This window comes from Calonectris borealis, chromosome 2 (genome assembly GCF_964195595.1).
Source record: "Calonectris borealis chromosome 2, bCalBor7.hap1.2, whole genome shotgun sequence".
Lineage (NCBI taxonomy): Eukaryota > Metazoa > Chordata > Aves > Procellariiformes > Procellariidae > Calonectris > Calonectris borealis.
In genome coordinates, this window is record NC_134313.1 from 122,446,987 (window position 1) to 122,462,494 (window position 15,508).

General features: G+C 38.2%; 1 protein-coding gene across 4 annotated transcripts in view; it reads left to right on the plus strand.

Annotated features, from left to right (window-relative positions):
- SACM1L (SAC1 like phosphatidylinositide phosphatase) overlaps positions 1–14,673 on the plus strand; it is a 33,636-nt gene extending 18,963 nt beyond the window's left edge. For 3 of the 4 annotated variants that reach the window (XM_075143222.1, XM_075143223.1, XM_075143224.1), the window contains 14 exons: positions 344–377; positions 3,137–3,238; positions 4,032–4,117; positions 4,300–4,386; positions 4,843–4,911; positions 5,001–5,080; positions 7,060–7,158; positions 9,798–9,936; positions 10,165–10,234; positions 10,324–10,396; positions 10,856–10,949; positions 11,034–11,126; positions 11,826–11,883; positions 12,575–14,673. In XM_075143222.1, the coding sequence (XP_074999323.1) occupies positions 344–377; positions 3,137–3,238; positions 4,032–4,117; positions 4,300–4,386; positions 4,843–4,911; positions 5,001–5,080; positions 7,060–7,158; positions 9,798–9,936; positions 10,165–10,234; positions 10,324–10,396; positions 10,856–10,949; positions 11,034–11,126; positions 11,826–11,883; positions 12,575–12,711 (1,221 nt within the window). In that variant the 3' untranslated portion in view covers positions 12,712–14,673. The remainder of the gene's footprint in view (positions 1–343; positions 378–3,136; positions 3,239–4,031; positions 4,118–4,299; positions 4,387–4,842; positions 4,912–5,000; positions 5,081–7,059; positions 7,159–9,797; positions 9,937–10,164; positions 10,235–10,323; positions 10,397–10,855; positions 10,950–11,033; positions 11,127–11,825; positions 11,884–12,574) is intronic. The other variant, XM_075143225.1, reaches the window with a different exon arrangement.
- The last annotated feature ends 835 nt before the right edge of the window (positions 14,674–15,508 follow it).

A 15,508-nucleotide genomic window follows, 5' to 3' on the forward strand; every position in this document is an offset into this window, starting at 1 on the left:
ACAGCAAATACCATATCAAAAGGTTTTCAGTGTGTACCGCTGTGTATCTGGCATCTTTGTAGAAGAGTAAATGCCATGTATAGGAGGACAAAGCAGCTTGGTTTTTTTGTCAAGGTCACTTAATTAGGATTAGACTTTCACTTTTTCCCTGCTGCTAGTAAGGGTTTCGTGTGTTGCTGTTTTCTTTGAACTTTCAGAATTACTGCACCCTAAACAAAAAGAAAAGGATATAAAGTATATAAAACTATCAAAAAACCTCCTAGACAAAGCATAGTCACTCACTTATCTTTTTTGGCTGCTAGTGTTTAATATTTTTAACATGTATTGTTTGTGTGTGTTTCAGATCCATAGGTTTGCTACGCCTGTGATGCACGGATGTATCCTTCTATGTTGTAAAGCTCAGTGCTGAATATGGTAGTCTAACAGCAGCCACATCAGCAACCATTTTGCTCTATTGGCTATGTTGGCAACTATAACATAGAACACAGTGTCAGAATTAAGTTGTAGTTTGTTCAGATACGAGCATTACATATTGTTTGATAGCCCACTCATGTTAACTCACTTGAATATTCTGCTTTTAAGGCTTAATGTATTTAATTTTACAGGGATGACTTGCGTAACTGTCTTTCAATGGGATTGAAGGTTAAGATGAATATGGCAAATTCTCTCACATCAGCCTTAGTACTTCTTATCTTGCGATAAGGATACCTTCACTTAGCATTTACTTTGGATTTAAAATAAGGGAGAACAGTTTTGACGTGAAGGATGGACATTCCCATTGATGAATAAAAGGGTAAGGAATTCTACTGAAGGCTCCTGGAACACTTCTAGCCAGCTACTTTTCCTGCACCAACACTTTGGGTAACAGCCTTTTTAGCAAAGCAGTCATGAGTTTATTTTTGAGAAGGGATGTATGCTGCGAGTAAGCCTAATGCTTTCGGGCGGCAGTGTTCCTCATGCAGTGTGTGATCAGCAGTAAGTCCCAGGTGCTCTTGGATGGGCAGCTTGAAAAGGACTGGCAGGACTGGACAGAGCAACTCATGCCACATTCTCCTTAGTTGCTCCATTGCAAAGGCCCCCTGGGTGTGTGCAGGGAACAGCTTCCAGACTGGATCGGTGGTTCTGGTAGGACTGTTAGCAGCTGGCAGATCTCCCAGTCCTTCTTTCCTGTGACTTCATTTAATGGAAAATGTTGTGGAAGTAGGTGGAGAGGCAAGGAAAGACAGCAAAAGGGAACTGTCAGAACAACCCAATCCTTATCCTGCAAGTCCTGGGTGGAAGAGTCTGGGTGGATTGCAATTAGCAATCGGCAGACTGCAATTAACACCTTCCTCTGTCCTATTTTCACTATATAAATAATTAGAATAAGTAATGTATGTTTTGCTGTAATTCTAATACTAACCAAACACCTTAGAGAACCCAGGAATTCAAAGAAACTGGATTTTTAGTGATGAAAATGCTAGGAAGAGCCCTAAGCAGAACTGTTACAGCGCCACTAGCAGTTATTTCAGTAAAATCAAAGACTCTTTACCGCCACACCCACCCTCCATATAAACCTAAATATATTTTGTTCAACTGTCTGGGCTGGGGTTCTAGTCTTGCAGTGATGAGAAATAATGGGCTTACTTGGGTAATCAAGACTTTGATCATCTAAAGCCTAAACTATGTTTAATATTTGCCTTGCTGCTCAAAAAAAACCCCTTATAAAGAACAATAAATTATGTATTTTCTTTTTTTTGTGTGTGTGGAAAGAGGCCAATAGCAAGTTGCCATTTAAGTTAGGACAGAGATTGCAGACAGAAAATGAGCTGACTATTGCTAAGCAGCTAAGTTTAGAGGTAACCTTTCTTTGCAGGAAACTGTTGATTGTACAAGTCTTGGATTAAAGTGTGTAGGACCTAGCAGTAATTTTCCAGGAAAGCAGAGGAATAGGTCTTTTTCACAGTCTAAGTTACAAATTGTGAGAACATTCTGGATTATGTAGGGCCAACTTGCATTATTTTTTAATTTTTAACAAACAAATGCACACATAAATCACTGACTGTATGCAGTCAGTGTGCTCTTTAACATAGCTTAGGTGCTCACGTGTGACACAGCTACTTTGTGTCCCATTTGAATCATAAATGCAGAATCACTGTAAAATGTGCTATTTCAAAAAAGAAAATACATCTTGTTTACTTTACAAACCTTAAGACAAAGTATCTAGATTCCTCAAAGAATAGAAGACTGCAACACGCTAATACTGCAGCTTGCAAAAATTGACCATTTTTATCTTTTGCTTGCTTTAAAGTTGTAGGTTTCAATTTTTTAGGGACAGAGGATGAGAGCCTGTGAATCTACTGGCAGAAGTTATTCACAATGAATGCTGGTCTCTGCTAGACTTGATAGTGTACTTAGTCCACATAAAGGCAATTACAAGCAGCACAGAACAAGACTCTCAAACCGAAACTGGTTGTCAGTGGCCCCTGTTTGTTGATTAGTCCCAGATAATGGTGTATCTGCCACTTCGGGTATCCAGCCTGAGCAGGAAAGCATTCTTACCTAAGAAGCTCCCACTGGAGACTTGGTACATGTTCATTATTTTTCTTGGCATGGATTTGAAAGCCAGTCTACCTTGCTGCTAGTTCTGGCATCTGTAAATGGGATGTATGTAGCACTTACAGGTGCAAGGTATAACAGCCCAAGATATTCACTCCTCTAAAAGCCTAGGAAAAAAGTTTTGGAGAGGTATTTTTTGCTAAAAGCAATAGGGGCAAGAAACTGTTAAAGTAGCTTAATAAAATTATGGATGAGAAGAATGTAGCACTGAATAGAACTTCAGAAGTCAGTCCGTTTAATTATATACATAGGACGATAAGACCAGATTAATCTTCTTTAGAATCCTGTTTTCTAAAAATTATAGCAGTTTTAATGTGCGTTCACCAGTGACATCACCTATTGCCTATCCTTTTGTGATACACCGATCCTAATATTAAGTTACTCTCTCTCAAGTGTAATGTTCAACTGTTACTGGTATGAGAAATGTTTACAGGTTTCATTGAATGTGGTTGCTTCGTTCCTTGATGTTTCCTACCTCTTGATATATCAAAATATCCTAATGAGATTTTGGGAGTTTTTCCTTAGTGTTATTCATTAGTCATCACTATGCACTCTTGTTCTATTAATGGCAAGTGTTTTGACTGGCTGCTTGTTTCCAGAAGAAGCTGTTTCAGGGCTGGTGTACGCTACTATGTAAGAGGTAAAATGGCAAATAGATTTATTTTAAAATAATGCGAATTCCATCTGTGCATGTGACTTACCTTTAAGAGTAATTTCTGTATAATGACTTGAACAAAAAAAATGCTTATAATAGTTTGTCTCAAGAGGTCCTTGCTCCAAAGAAAATATTAGGAACCCGTATGATGAACTGAAGCATGTTCTGGTATTTACTAAAACTGACTCTTCTTAATTCCTCCTAGAGATAACTGCAAAAGTTTTGTAGGGGTTTTTAACACTTTACTGTTTTTATTGGAGTTAAATGCAAATGTGTAATAGCCCTTTTGGCCTAGCAGTAAATTCAACTAAGAGCATTATTGGTGCTGGCAGAGGAGCCCTGAATAGTGGTGTTCTCTAATTGTTTCAAGTTAAAAAGTGAACAAGGATATGGATTTAAATTCCTTTCTGTGTTCTTAGTCCCAGCATACATGCTTTTGAAGAAATTGGTCAGTTTCTGCAGTACCACTGCTATTGAATTGTGAATATTTCAGTGTCAAAGCACTCGTGTTTTATTTTGTATTAAACTACTCAATTTTGAGGACTATAAATATAAAAATGTGTTAAGCACAACTGTGCTTCTTCAAGTTAAATTTAGTACAGGTCATGTTAAACTTTTGCCAAAGGTGTGTTTAATTTACCATCTTCTGGCAGCTCTGTGGTATTTTCATGCTTTCTGTGAGAGCTTAAAAGGGAAGGGTTAGGAAGCCTTTTGCTGATACACTGTCACTGTTCTGCAGCCAGTCTGAGCTGGTTAACAAGGTCTTTCTCCGACATAGGTATTGATTCAGAAGGACATGCTGCTAACTTTGTTGAAACGGAACAAATTGTGCATTACAAGGGGAGCAAAGCATCGTTTGTTCAGGTAAAGTCAGTGTCAGGAACGGCTCACTAGCTTAAGATATATAGATAAATAGCTCTGTGTTTCTAAATATAGATTATATATAAAATGTACATGCACACAAAAAACAAACTAAACCAGTCTGCTTTATTTGGCAAGTAAGTCCATAAGTTTTGTTGCTTAAAACTATTTCCATTCTTTTGCAGACCCGTGGATCAATTCCTTTTTTCTGGTCTCAAAGACCAAACCTCAAGTATAAACCAAAGCCACAGATCAGCAAGTCAGTAAATCATGTATGTGAGTGTTTGTGTCCTGGGGTTTTAATGTATTTCTGGGCTCATGTTTGTGTGATAGGGTAACAAACTGTAATCGGAAGAATAAAGATCAGCAAACTGGATTGAGCTTTATGTTTAAAAAGTAGTAGCAAGAAGCCTTGTACTCCTTAAGATGAGTTCAGAGCCTGAAAAAAATTCAGACATCAATGGGGCTAGTTTCTCTTTGGTTCTTGTTTGCAATAGTTTTAGTAGCTGCACAATACTCGTTTTCTGTGGCTTATTTAATAAGGAGAGCTGAATGGACTGCGGGGATGAAAGTAGAAATGTATCAGCACAATAGAGAACATCAAACACTTTTCTTAGTTACAAAACTACCTATGCAGTATCATAAAAAAGGTGATTGTAGTGATTTCTTGTAAATCACGGATCTTAATAGTAGTGTACATCTGTCAACACACTTCCTTTCTCTTCTAGATGGACGGCTTCCAAAGACATTTTGACTCGCAAATAATTAGCTATGGAAAGCAAATGATTGTCAACTTGGTATGCTTTCACTTGTTCTTCCTGAAAAAGCTGCTGTTCTTTTAAGCAGGCTTTTGAGTAATACTGTCTTTTTTTCTTCTTTCTTCCAGGTTAACCAAAAAGGTTCAGAGAAGCCTCTTGAGCAAACATTTGCAAAAATGGTTAACAGCATGGCAAATGGAATGGTCAGGTACATGTGAAGTAAAATGATATGTTCTGTGTTAAAAGTAGAGCATTGCCTCTGAGACCCACAGAGTGATCAGTTCTTGGGGGGCCTTTACCAACTGTCTGATTTGTTTGAGTTTTATTTTTATGAAGTAACTTGCATATGACCAATGCCCCTACCTCAGAGCTCGCATTCTAAGCAGAAGTGAGACCGTGAAGCAAACATGAGACAAAAAGAGGAGACAGACAGAATAAAGAAGGGATCTCAGAGGCAATGGTAATGCCACTATTGGAGTAATAGTGTGCTGTGAGAACTGTGGAGATCTGCATTTTAGGGAAAAGAAATCATGCCCTGTAGAACTAGCTTCTGGCAAAAGGGCTTGGTAACATTGCTAACTTAGCAAGGGAGTGCTGAGTGTGAGCAAAACAGTATTGAGATAAAGGAGGAAACAGTAAGGGGAACATGCAATTTAAATGTCTGGACCTCAGTCTAACAATGGACCAAGAGAAATTCCATCTCTTTGTGGGAATCTTGAGCGCAGTACACAGTTTTACAACCTGCCTGTGCTTGCTTTCACTAACTTCTAGAGGGTGGGCTAGCATCCAACTCCCACAGATACTTACCTCTACCTTTTCCTTGAAATTGCTGTATAGTAGTATTATCACTATGTCAAGGGACAAAATCCTACCCATAAGCAAAAAGGTATCCTGTTTTAATAAGGATTCACTTCTGTCTAAGCATAACTAAGGAATTGCAGAGTATAATCAAGATGCCCTTATAAATCCTGACATACTTTGATTTTTTTCCAAGCTTTTTTCTGCTTGTGTGATGTTGCTGCCTTCACCAGGGTAGTTATAGATGTCTGTCTCACTTCTGCGAGCTTCTTTTACTACTCTCAGGGGTGTGTTTGTGTGTTATTGGTGTGTGGGTGTGGATTTTTTTGTTTGCTTTTGTTAAAAAAGACCGCTTCTAAGGTGAGCTTTTTCCTTGTTCTCACACCTAGGCTGGTATTGATACCTTAGCTATACAAAGCTTGTGGAATTCTGTGCACCTTTGCTATAATATCATGTGGTGGAAACCAAGATGTAAAATTCTGTCAGAGTGTGTTTTAGAAATGCTGCTTGTTCTGTATATGTTAAAAAATAGTGTTTGTCAGCCCCATTTTGTTAATGCTGCCAAAATCCTTTTTCTTTGTTAGTCAGTTTTGATAGCGTTTACCTGCCAGACTAAGACTTGAGTCTTCAGTGTATACATACCATCTTTCTTCATGCAAATAGTCTTGAAAACTTGGCAAATAATAACTTTTGGATTATGAATACTTGAGGGGAGGAATGTAATGCCCCGTAATTCACAGCAAATGTGTGAAAAAAATATATATATAAAAATGTTGAGTCAAACCACTCATCTAGAGCACTTCTTACCAGGAATGAATTGGCTGTTAAAGTCTTGTTCCAAGTCAGTAGCTGTTTAATTTTCTTATGACAGAGTAGGTTAGCTGTTTGAACAGAACCTGTCTCAGGTTTCTAGAGAGCTATCAACGGAATTATGGTGCATGCCAGCAAAGAATGTTGCATTTCAACACCTGTGTCTCTTTCAAAGTGAATGGAAGTTCCCAATGCAGTTGCTTGGAAGAGAGGAGGGCAAAAGAGTCCTGGTGGAAAAAAGGGAGATGAAATCAGATGCATATCCCTTTTGTACTTTCTGGAGGAAAAATACTAGCCAGAATATAGAACGAGTAACTTGGAACTGAATGTGTGCTTCTCCAGACTAGTGGCATCTTGTAAAGAAATTTAAATGCTGTCACCATGCACACTAAGGGTGCAGCCTCAGGAAGATCACAGAGCACTGACAGAATCCACAGATACTTGCTGGAAGCCATCTCTAAAGAAAAACAAATCCTCTGTCACAACCTATTTTATAGATCAGCCCTTCCCTGTGGGGTTTTCGGAGACCTTCACTGGAATACATATGTAGTCTGAAAAGATGCTTCTCTCTCTGAACAGATACGTAGCATTTGACTTCCATAAAGAGTGCAGTCGGATGAGGTGGGATCGACTTCAGATTTTGATGGATCAACTAGCAGAACAGCAAGATGAGTTTAGGTAAGGCTCTGCAGTTCTTTTTACTTCTGTTAAAATGAGACTACTTTCTCATAGTTTCTATAGTCTTGAGTTAAGGCACAGTAAAACAGACCTGTAATCTTCTATAAAGAAGATGCATTCATATGCATTAGTGTTTCCATATCTCTAATCTCTTGCTGATACCACGTGCAAGATTACAGACCTGGTAATGGGTAACATGTCCCAATAAAATGGTTCTGAGAATCGTAACAACCCTCCGTTGTGACTCAAGAGCTGCCTTTGTACCTTTGGGTAAAAGGTTAGACAAAGAAATGAGCATGCATACAACTGAAGCTATTTTTAAAAAAAGTCTCCTTAGGTGATACTTTTTTTAATCCAAGAGTAATTCCATGTGCTGTTGACAGCAAACTGTTCTGCTACATAGTGTCAAACACGTACTGCGCCTTCCACAGGCACCCGCCCTCCTTTTAAAAGTGTTTTCTCTAACACACCTTGTTTGTGGCACCAAACCTTGGCACTGGCACTGATTGTTAGCCCTTGCTAACATAAGTAACCTACAACGAAACAAATTCTCATTTTGTTTAGTCATATAAAAGTAGACTAAATGTCCAAATCAAGTTAAATCTTTGAGTCCCACAATTGTGTTGTTTTAAGCACTTCTTGGTCTTTGCTACTTGTAGCCATGTAGATTGTTAGGGAAATGTTTTACTTTGTTCTGCTTTTCTGATTGCTTCCTTCCTGTTCCTGAAGTCTTGTGCCTAAAGTACAAAGTAGATTCAGCTAGAACATTACAAAACTGGCAGTGGTATATTCTATCCTAAAAAAAATGAGGTGAGCTGTGGACTAGAACAGGAGTCTCATGAATGAAATCTCTTACCTGGAATGAAGGCTGTGGGAATAGTATAATTAACCAGGTGATAGTGAATATTCTCTGCCCACCACAAAAAAAAAGCCTAAAAAACACCTGAAGAGCTGAAGAATATATTGGCTTTGGGCACCGCAAATAAAGAGAAATAAGCATGTAGGTTGCCTATGCAGCAAGGATCCTTTATTCTTAGAGTGAATACTGAATCACATTACTTGTTTCCTGTCATCTGCCACTGGAGGCTTACAAAAGGACCCGGTTTCCTTGAAACGAAGAAAAAGAGGGGGGCAAAAAAAAGGCCATGTGTCTCTAAAACAAGATACAAAAATGAAAGCTTTTTCTCAAGATTAGGTTGGCTCTACCTTGCCTTGTTTTGTTTCATCTAGAGTGACTATTGCTTAAATAAGAACAGAAAAATCTGAGTTCTGATCTTCTTAGAAAATAGTTCTGCAACCCTGAGGGAGGTAAACAAATCTATTTTCTGCAGGTTAAATACAGTTGTGAAAGACTTATCAGAAAGGAGAGGTGGCTTGCTGGGATTGGGAGGGGGAGGTGTTTAGTTTGGTGAGGGTTTTTTGGTTTTAATTTTTTTAGAGCAATAGGAGATGCAGCACTTAAACTATCTTATTAACCAAAAATGTCTACTCTTCAACTACACTAATTATCCTAATATCGGTTCTAGGCAAAGCTTGGGGGGGAAGGGGGAAAATGAAGATTTCACAGGTGTTATTGTCTCCTTTAATCATACAACAATGTAAAACTTGGTTTAACAAAACTAGTTCTCCAAGAATGACAAAAATGGGTCTTGTTAACACAAGGTTGATCAAAGTAAATATATATGCTTCTAAGGCTCTTGATTTTAGTACTGCATGACTCTAAGACTTTATAATCTTAAAATGCTGTACAGTAACAGTGGATCATGTGCTAGTCCACATTCAGAGTTCATAATTACATAATGGAGTAACTTAATCTACAGAATATGATCTGTAAATCTTTAGGCAACGGGAAGTTTAATGCTGTGGCAAAGGACAAGTATAGTTTTGTCCCATTCACACATCCAACTGATAACTTGATCAGCATATCTGTTTTACCAGCTCAGTTATCAAAATACTTGCATGCAATTCAGTATTTAAAATGATCTTTTTGTTATCAATTACTAGAAACACCTGGTTTAGTTGATTAAAAGGATTGAGGTAACAATTAGCATGCAGTTGCAAGAGGGAACATCTAGTTCCCCCAGAGGCTCACATAATGGAGAGAAGAGTAAGTGACAGTAGCAGATTTCAGTAATGGCCTTAAAGATTTTAATACCTTCCTGGAAGAAGTATGCCTGACAGCTTATGTGACTTTGTACGTAGTGGTGACTGGATTGAACCAGGTGACCAGGTATATACAAATCTGGTTACTTCTGCTGTTACACTCTGCTAATGATCTTGATATCTGTGGAGCTAGGACCCTGTAATAAGTGAAAAAAAATAAAATGTAAGTCACTGATTTTGCACCAGAAGCTGCTCTTCCCAGTGGCACATAATTCAATATTGCTGGTTGGCTGTCTAAATGTGAAGAGTGAATACTGCCCTGAGATTACTAAATGTTCATATATCAATGCTGTTTTTCAGCATCTTGTGGAAGAGGAAGAATTCAGGGAGGCATCGAAGTTCAAAGACATGGCTAAGAACTCCTCATATGCTCAAGACAGCTGTGTTTTGCTTGCTAGAATATTTACTTCTGAAAACATGTGGTTTATATATGGACTGTTATCTATAAATACTTAGGTGGATTGTATGTGTGTTAGTTATTTTCTAGTTGATTCCGATGGTAAAATTGTGACTCAGCAGGAAGGAATATTCCGCAGTAACTGCATGGACTGCCTTGATCGGACTAATGTGATTCAGAGCTTGTTAGCACGCCGATCTCTTCAAGCCCAGCTTCAGGTAAATATTTTATTCTTGTTTAAGAAGCTAGAAGAGGAGAGAGGCTTTCTGTTTCGAATGGAAACGTAATTTCAATGCTTCAATAAGAACTTGCACACTTGAGTTACTGTACTACTTACTTGAAATGCATTGGCCAGACTCTAGTTTAATAAACACAGCTTTTTCTGAAAGCAAATCCTAATTTTTCTAGCGAACTACTATCAAACAAAAATATGCTTTTTGTTTTAGAGGCTAGGTGTTCTGCATGTTGGACAGAGAATTGAAGAGCAAGCAGATTTTGAGAAAATCTACAAAAATGGTAGGCTGTTTATAGAGTTCAAACAATCACTTTTTTCCAAACAGAGTACCTAACTTCCTTAATCTTTCTTGATGTTTTCCTATTCACAGCATGGGCTGATAATGCTAATGCTTGTGCCAAACAATATGCTGGAACTGGTGCCTTAAAGACAGATTACACAAGGCAAGTCAGCCTTTCTTGTAAAGGATTTCTGGGTTTTTGGGCATGTTTGGATTTTCTTGAAGTCTTCATATCTGAGAAGGTTATTAATTTGGGGTTTAGATCATTAATGAGTTTTGCAATGGTTCAAGTGGTAAAATGTCATACTAAAATCTACAGAAGAATACCATTCTTCACTGTGTTTATATGAAAGGAGAAAAGGCTATCTGGAAATAAAACCAAGAAAATGTGCCTCTTCAAGGAACATTTATATTGTAGGATGGAGAGAAGTGCAATTTTACTTTCAAACTTTGTTACAAGTATGTGTGGTAATAATGCAGAGGCAGCGCTAGATAAATGTATTTACATGCAGTTATTCATTAAACATAGTACACATTTGAACAATGAAAGAACTGTAAATCTGAAATTATCTTCCTGAATTTATAAATCTATTTTACAATTTTTTCAAAACTTTTTTCACAGAACTGGGAAGAGAACTCAGTGGGGCTTAATAATGGATGGCTGGAACTCATTAATACGTTACTACAAAAATAACTTTTCTGATGGATTTAGACAAGTAAGTTAGGCTTTTAACTGTGGAGAAATGTATTTGATAAACATTGCTGTGCATTTTAACTCTTGCTCTCCATTTCTCATCCAGGATGCGATTGATCTTTTTCTTGGAAATTACTCAGTGGATGAAGTAGAACCTGCTAGTCCTCTACATGTCAAGAAAGACTGGAAGTTCTTAGCTGTGAGTATGGAGACTTTATTCATGACTGGAGAAACACATACAACCTTTTAGTCACTTGCTTCATATGACTAAGTAGAACTTGTCTATTTAGTAATGAAGCGTCCCTATAATCTGGTTATGTTTCTATGATACCTGCTTATAGGACTAAACCCAGACTGTTCCCTTGACAGAAAATGGAGTGTCCTTGAGGTATTGAAAAAACTGCTGCTTGCTCTTTTTTTTAAATCTGCTTCATCAAGTGGAAAGGGAGAAATTCTACTAGTCACCATCAATGACTGTTTCCTTCTGCAGAAGAAACTTGTGAAGATCTCTTCTCATACTTTATGCAGAAGCATAGACTGTAACACAAAAAAACCTTTTTTTTTCCTTCTCCCTTGTATTTTGTGAAATGGGATTTGGGGACACTACAGGTTTAATTAGTGGCTGGTGTATTTTTTTTAAAAAAAACAAAACACAAACCTCAACCTCTCTTTTAATAGATAGAAGATGTAGTCTAATTCTTAACCTAGTATTGAATGCACTCTTCCAAATTTTTGAACTATCCAAAATTTTAGTTGTACCTGACAGCAGGTGAATCAGTAATTAAATCAACTTTATTGCAAAGCAAGTAAATAGCTTTGCGGTACAGCCCATCTGAAAGGAAATTAAGGAATATATGTGCTACTATATCAAATGAATATTCTTTTTCTCTTTCCCCAGTTGCCTATTATTATGGTGGTTGCTTTCTCCATGTGCATTATTTGTTTGCTAATGGCTGGTAAGTCACTATTGAGTTTGATTTCACAAAATTAGCTTGCTTGTGTGTGGACTTTCTATAAATGGTTACCGGAAACTATTCAGTATAAAATTGCTTCTCAGTCATACTAAAAGGTGTTTGAGTATGGCTCTGGAGATTGAGGGTTAGCAGTGTATCATTAATGAGGAAAAACCAGAGGTACTATAGAAAACAATGTTAAAACCTTTGTAGAAGTCACTTAAGGTGCCCCCAAATTTAGCTGCACCTGAGTAGACATCTAGCTTTATTATAGGCTGGATGAATCCCCAGAAGAATACCTATCTAATTTTGGGCAGAAAGACAGTTCAGAAAAGTCAGATATAGGCATAAGCCTGTTCTGATGGATGGTCCCCCTAATCAAAATCTGTGTTGGGAGTTGTGAAGGTTTTTGCCTTCTGCTTTTCCCTTGAGTTTTCTAACACTAGTGCCAACAGTCCTTGACTCTCACTTCTGTAGCTGTCTGTTCAAAATGTTCTAAGAACTGTGTGGCAAACAGAGTTTTCCTAGGTAAGGAAATACAAAAATAAAAGACCCCAGTACCCATGAGGACTTCTAACTTCATTTGACAGCAGATCTCTGAGGGAGGGCTTGAAATATTTTGCTTGTGTACTAAAAACACTTCTCTCTGGTAATTGGAGATAATGAACTAAAATGTTTCTCTGACTCTTAACAGGTGATACATGGACTGAGACACTGGCCTATGTGCTTTTCTGGGGAAGTGCAAGCTTTGGAACTTTCGCTATCATCCTTTACAACGGCAAGGATTTTGTAGATGCACCCAAGCTGGTCCAGAAAGAGAAGATGGACTGAATTTGTGTGTGTGGAAAGCGGCTTGGTACTGAGGATTCCTCTAGCCACACTTGGAGTCTCTACTGACCTGCTTTCCACACCGAATAGTGGTCTTTTTAACATTCTTCCTTGGCAGCATGGGGGGTGGGGGGCGAAAGAAAATCGTGTCCTGTGGGTGGTGGTAGCTTTCAACTGAGACCTGGCTCAACAGTCTTAGTTGCAATGGTCTTTGGAATATTGCATTAGTGGAGGGGGCTCCACTCTTACTGAGGTAATGCAAAGATGAAAGCCAGCTTTTTGGTGTCTGGAATGTTTTAGGGCATAAGCGGACTGCTTGAGCTCATAGTCCACCTGGGCTGTTTCAGCTGAATTTTTGGTCTCTGGTTTGACAGGAGAACACTGATGCTGTTCATGTGTCAAAAAACCCAGACGTTGAAGCACTAATAATGGAGCTTCTAATCGTGGTCTTTGAACAAATATGGCTTCATACCAATAAAAAGTCTACTTCCAAGACTTACAGCTGGATTACATTTGTTGTGATAAAGTCCATGTTAAGGAGTCCTTTGTGCATATCTGTGTGTGGATTCTTTTCACTAAATATAAAAGATTTTGGAATCCTAATGCTCTTCTGAAATGAGCTTTCTGTCCTGTCTTGTTTATCTAGGACTGATGCAATATTCTACTAATCATTGTTTGGGTGAAAGGAGAGTGTAATTGGATGTTCCTGAAGTTGCAAATGTCTTGCACTATTTCAATACTACAGTCTCCAGATGATTCATTAGTTAGTGAGTTAAAATATAGAATTTTCTTTCTGAAGATGTAAATGAAATCAAAGAATGTAAAAATCCTTTGCAGTGTTTATTGAACCTTCCTTATGCTAAAGGTCCAAAGTATTCCATTACTTTAAGAATGGGTCACAACGTAAAAGGTGAACTTCGTATTGTTTTGCTAGTCAGCTGCTTCTGTTCTTGGTTATGTTGAAACAATTTATGAAAGAAAGAATAACAACCTGAGGAGAAAGCATTTAGTCTAAACTCCATGTTTGCACTTGGGAGCAGCAGCTTGCTTTTCATGCATGATACTGTAACACACTCTTTAAAAAAAAAAAGAGGGGAAAAAAAAAAAGCTACAGAATAATTTGTGCTGGTTAATAATAAATGTGTGTCTAAATTTAGTGCTTCCAAGCTGTATAAAAATAAGTAATCCTAATCAAGGACCAATTTTAAACTATTTTGTCACTTATTTTATATGGTTTGTTCAAAACCAGACATGGAACTTGCTTAAGGCGCTGTGCATTGTTTAATATTTCCTGTAAGTACAGCTGTATATTCAGATTGCGATTATAAAATGTAAATGGGGGGAAGGGAGAAACATGTAGAATACTAGGAGTAGCACAGTCGTCACTATTGAAGCTAGAACACAAAACACTGATACTCCAGTGTTTCCTTGTGTTATGACTGAAAATATGTACAGATTTTTGCAACTGTTAACTGTTCATTTTAACCTTGAATGTTTCTGGAGGCCTCTCTGGGTTTTGTGTGAACATAACCTGTTCATGAGCGCTAGTACTTGCAGAGTCTCTGTTTGCTTCTAGGTGCTGTAATGGAAATACCAGTTGACAGTTAACTGGAAAATCCTCTAACTTAAAATTTTCAAAGGTGAACTCCATTATGGGCCCAAAGTACAAGAACATCATAGACTTGGTATTTGAAAGTAACGGTTTTGGTGGCTCACTGGCAGGTGGCATTTGAAACTTGGTTTGGTTGTCTTGCAGTCTAGAACTATATCTTTGCATCTTTGAAGAACTTGTTGCAGCAAAGACCAAACTTGAATTGCTAGTATGAAAGGTTTGTAAGACATAGAATAATGTAGGTTTTAGAAGTTGGAAGGCACCTGTATTTCAGTGCTTTGCAAAGACTCTGTATTTCTAAAATCAGAAATGGTGTACTCATAAATGACAATAAAATGTTCAACTTTTCTAGATATACTGTTTGTGGTGCATTTTGTGCTTTGGAGCAGACTTTTCCCAAATTGTTCCTTAGGAGCTGTGTCTCAGCAGAAGGATGCTTCGGTTTTGCCTCTGCTCATCACATATGAAGATCTTGCTATTCTGTGCTTAAATATTGATGATCTTGCACCCCACTCTATGTAAGAGCTTGCATTAGTGTCATGTTCCAGTCTTCATTGCCCCGTCTGGATCTCAGACTGAGAGCTTCCGTGACTGGATTTCTCTGGTGCTTAATTCTAAGTGTCACCTCTGCTCCGTACTGATGGCTCTTCACTCCCTCCCTCACGAGGCTGCTGCAGGGGTTTGTACTCACCACAGGTGAAAATTCAAGCTGTCTTCTCCCTTTCCCTCCCCCACTGCAGGCACCCAGCAGCTTCCTTGTGGGTTTTTTTCCCCTCATTGTTTTACTGTGGTGTGTTGGACAGCTGCATCGGCCCTTCACAAACTCAAACTGTGCAGGTTCTGAGCTGGCTCAGAGCTGGTGAAATGGTACTTGGAGGAGCCCAGTGGGTCCGTTTTAAATTGATTTGGCTTCACTAGATGACTAGGCTCCCGCACTCAGATAAAATTATTAGTTAAAATTTTGGATCCAGAAGCTCTAAGTCTTTTAAATAAAGAATTCTTTAAAGGTTGTACTTTTTTGTTTATTTTGCGTGGAAGCTTTTTTGAAGCTCAGAGCAGGTTTAAAATCAAATAATTTAAAAATACTTGAACTAATTTTTGTCTAAAATGTAAGGCAAGAGTAGCTGTGAGATCTTAGGAAAAGCCTGGCTGCCACAGACCCGGGTGGAGCTCGGTCACCTCCCGCAC